A 673-nucleotide genomic window follows, 5' to 3' on the forward strand; every position below is an offset into this window, starting at 1 on the left:
CCCGCTCCCTCTCTCTCTCTCTCCCTCTTTCTCTCCGAGACCTAAGTCCTGTCTCGCAGGGGCTGCGGCCGCCGGCGTCGCCCCGCGGCTCTGCCCGTGTTCCCCCGCGTGTGGTCGTTTCACTTACGGGCTCGGCTCGGGGTTCACGGTTCAAGAGTCCCTGCTCTGACTGATCGCCTCCTCCGGTGGCTGCTGGCTGCCTGCAGAAGCTCCTGCCCCTTGGCTTCCCCTCGGTTCCTTCTCTGCGGTGCTGGGGCTCGTTTGGGGACGGGGAGGGGAAGGGCTCGTCGCGGGGACCGCGGTGCCGTCTCACCGGGGGTGCGGGGTGCCGGGCATGGGGTTGCCCAAGGGGTTGAGGGCCGGCTGCCCGCCGGGCTCCAGCCCGTGGATGAGCACCCGCGGCACCAGCGGCCGCTGGAGCTGGGGGTGCGGCGCGGGGGGAGTCCGGTACATGCTGCTGTACATGGCCGCGGCCGCCGCGGCCGCCGTCGTGCTGTCCATGCTGCCCAGCAGGCTGGGGTGGTAGAAATAGGGCGAAGGGAACATCCTCTGCAGCGCCGAGTAGTTCCCGGCCTCGGCCAGCAGCTCCAGTCCTACCGCCGTCTGCCGCTTCCACTTCGTCCTGCCGGGGGGAGACCAAGAAGCGGCTGCAGAGCGACCCCGCGACGCCACG

General features: G+C 70.7%; 1 protein-coding gene across 1 annotated transcript in view; it reads right to left on the minus strand.

The window, feature by feature from the left end:
* Positions 1 to 309: 309 nt before the first annotated feature.
* Positions 310 to 673, minus strand: part of BARHL2 (BarH like homeobox 2) — a 3,037-nt gene continuing 2,673 nt past the window's right edge. The window contains exon 2 of the mRNA XM_085303723.1: positions 310 to 656. Coding sequence (XP_085159849.1) covers positions 310 to 656 — 347 coding nt within the window. The remainder of the gene's footprint in view (positions 657 to 673) is intronic.

This window comes from Rhea americana, unplaced genomic scaffold, assembly GCF_003343005.1.
Source record: "Rhea americana isolate MKP2758 unplaced genomic scaffold, rheAme1 scaffold_2, whole genome shotgun sequence".
NCBI lineage: Eukaryota > Metazoa > Chordata > Aves > Rheiformes > Rheidae > Rhea > Rhea americana.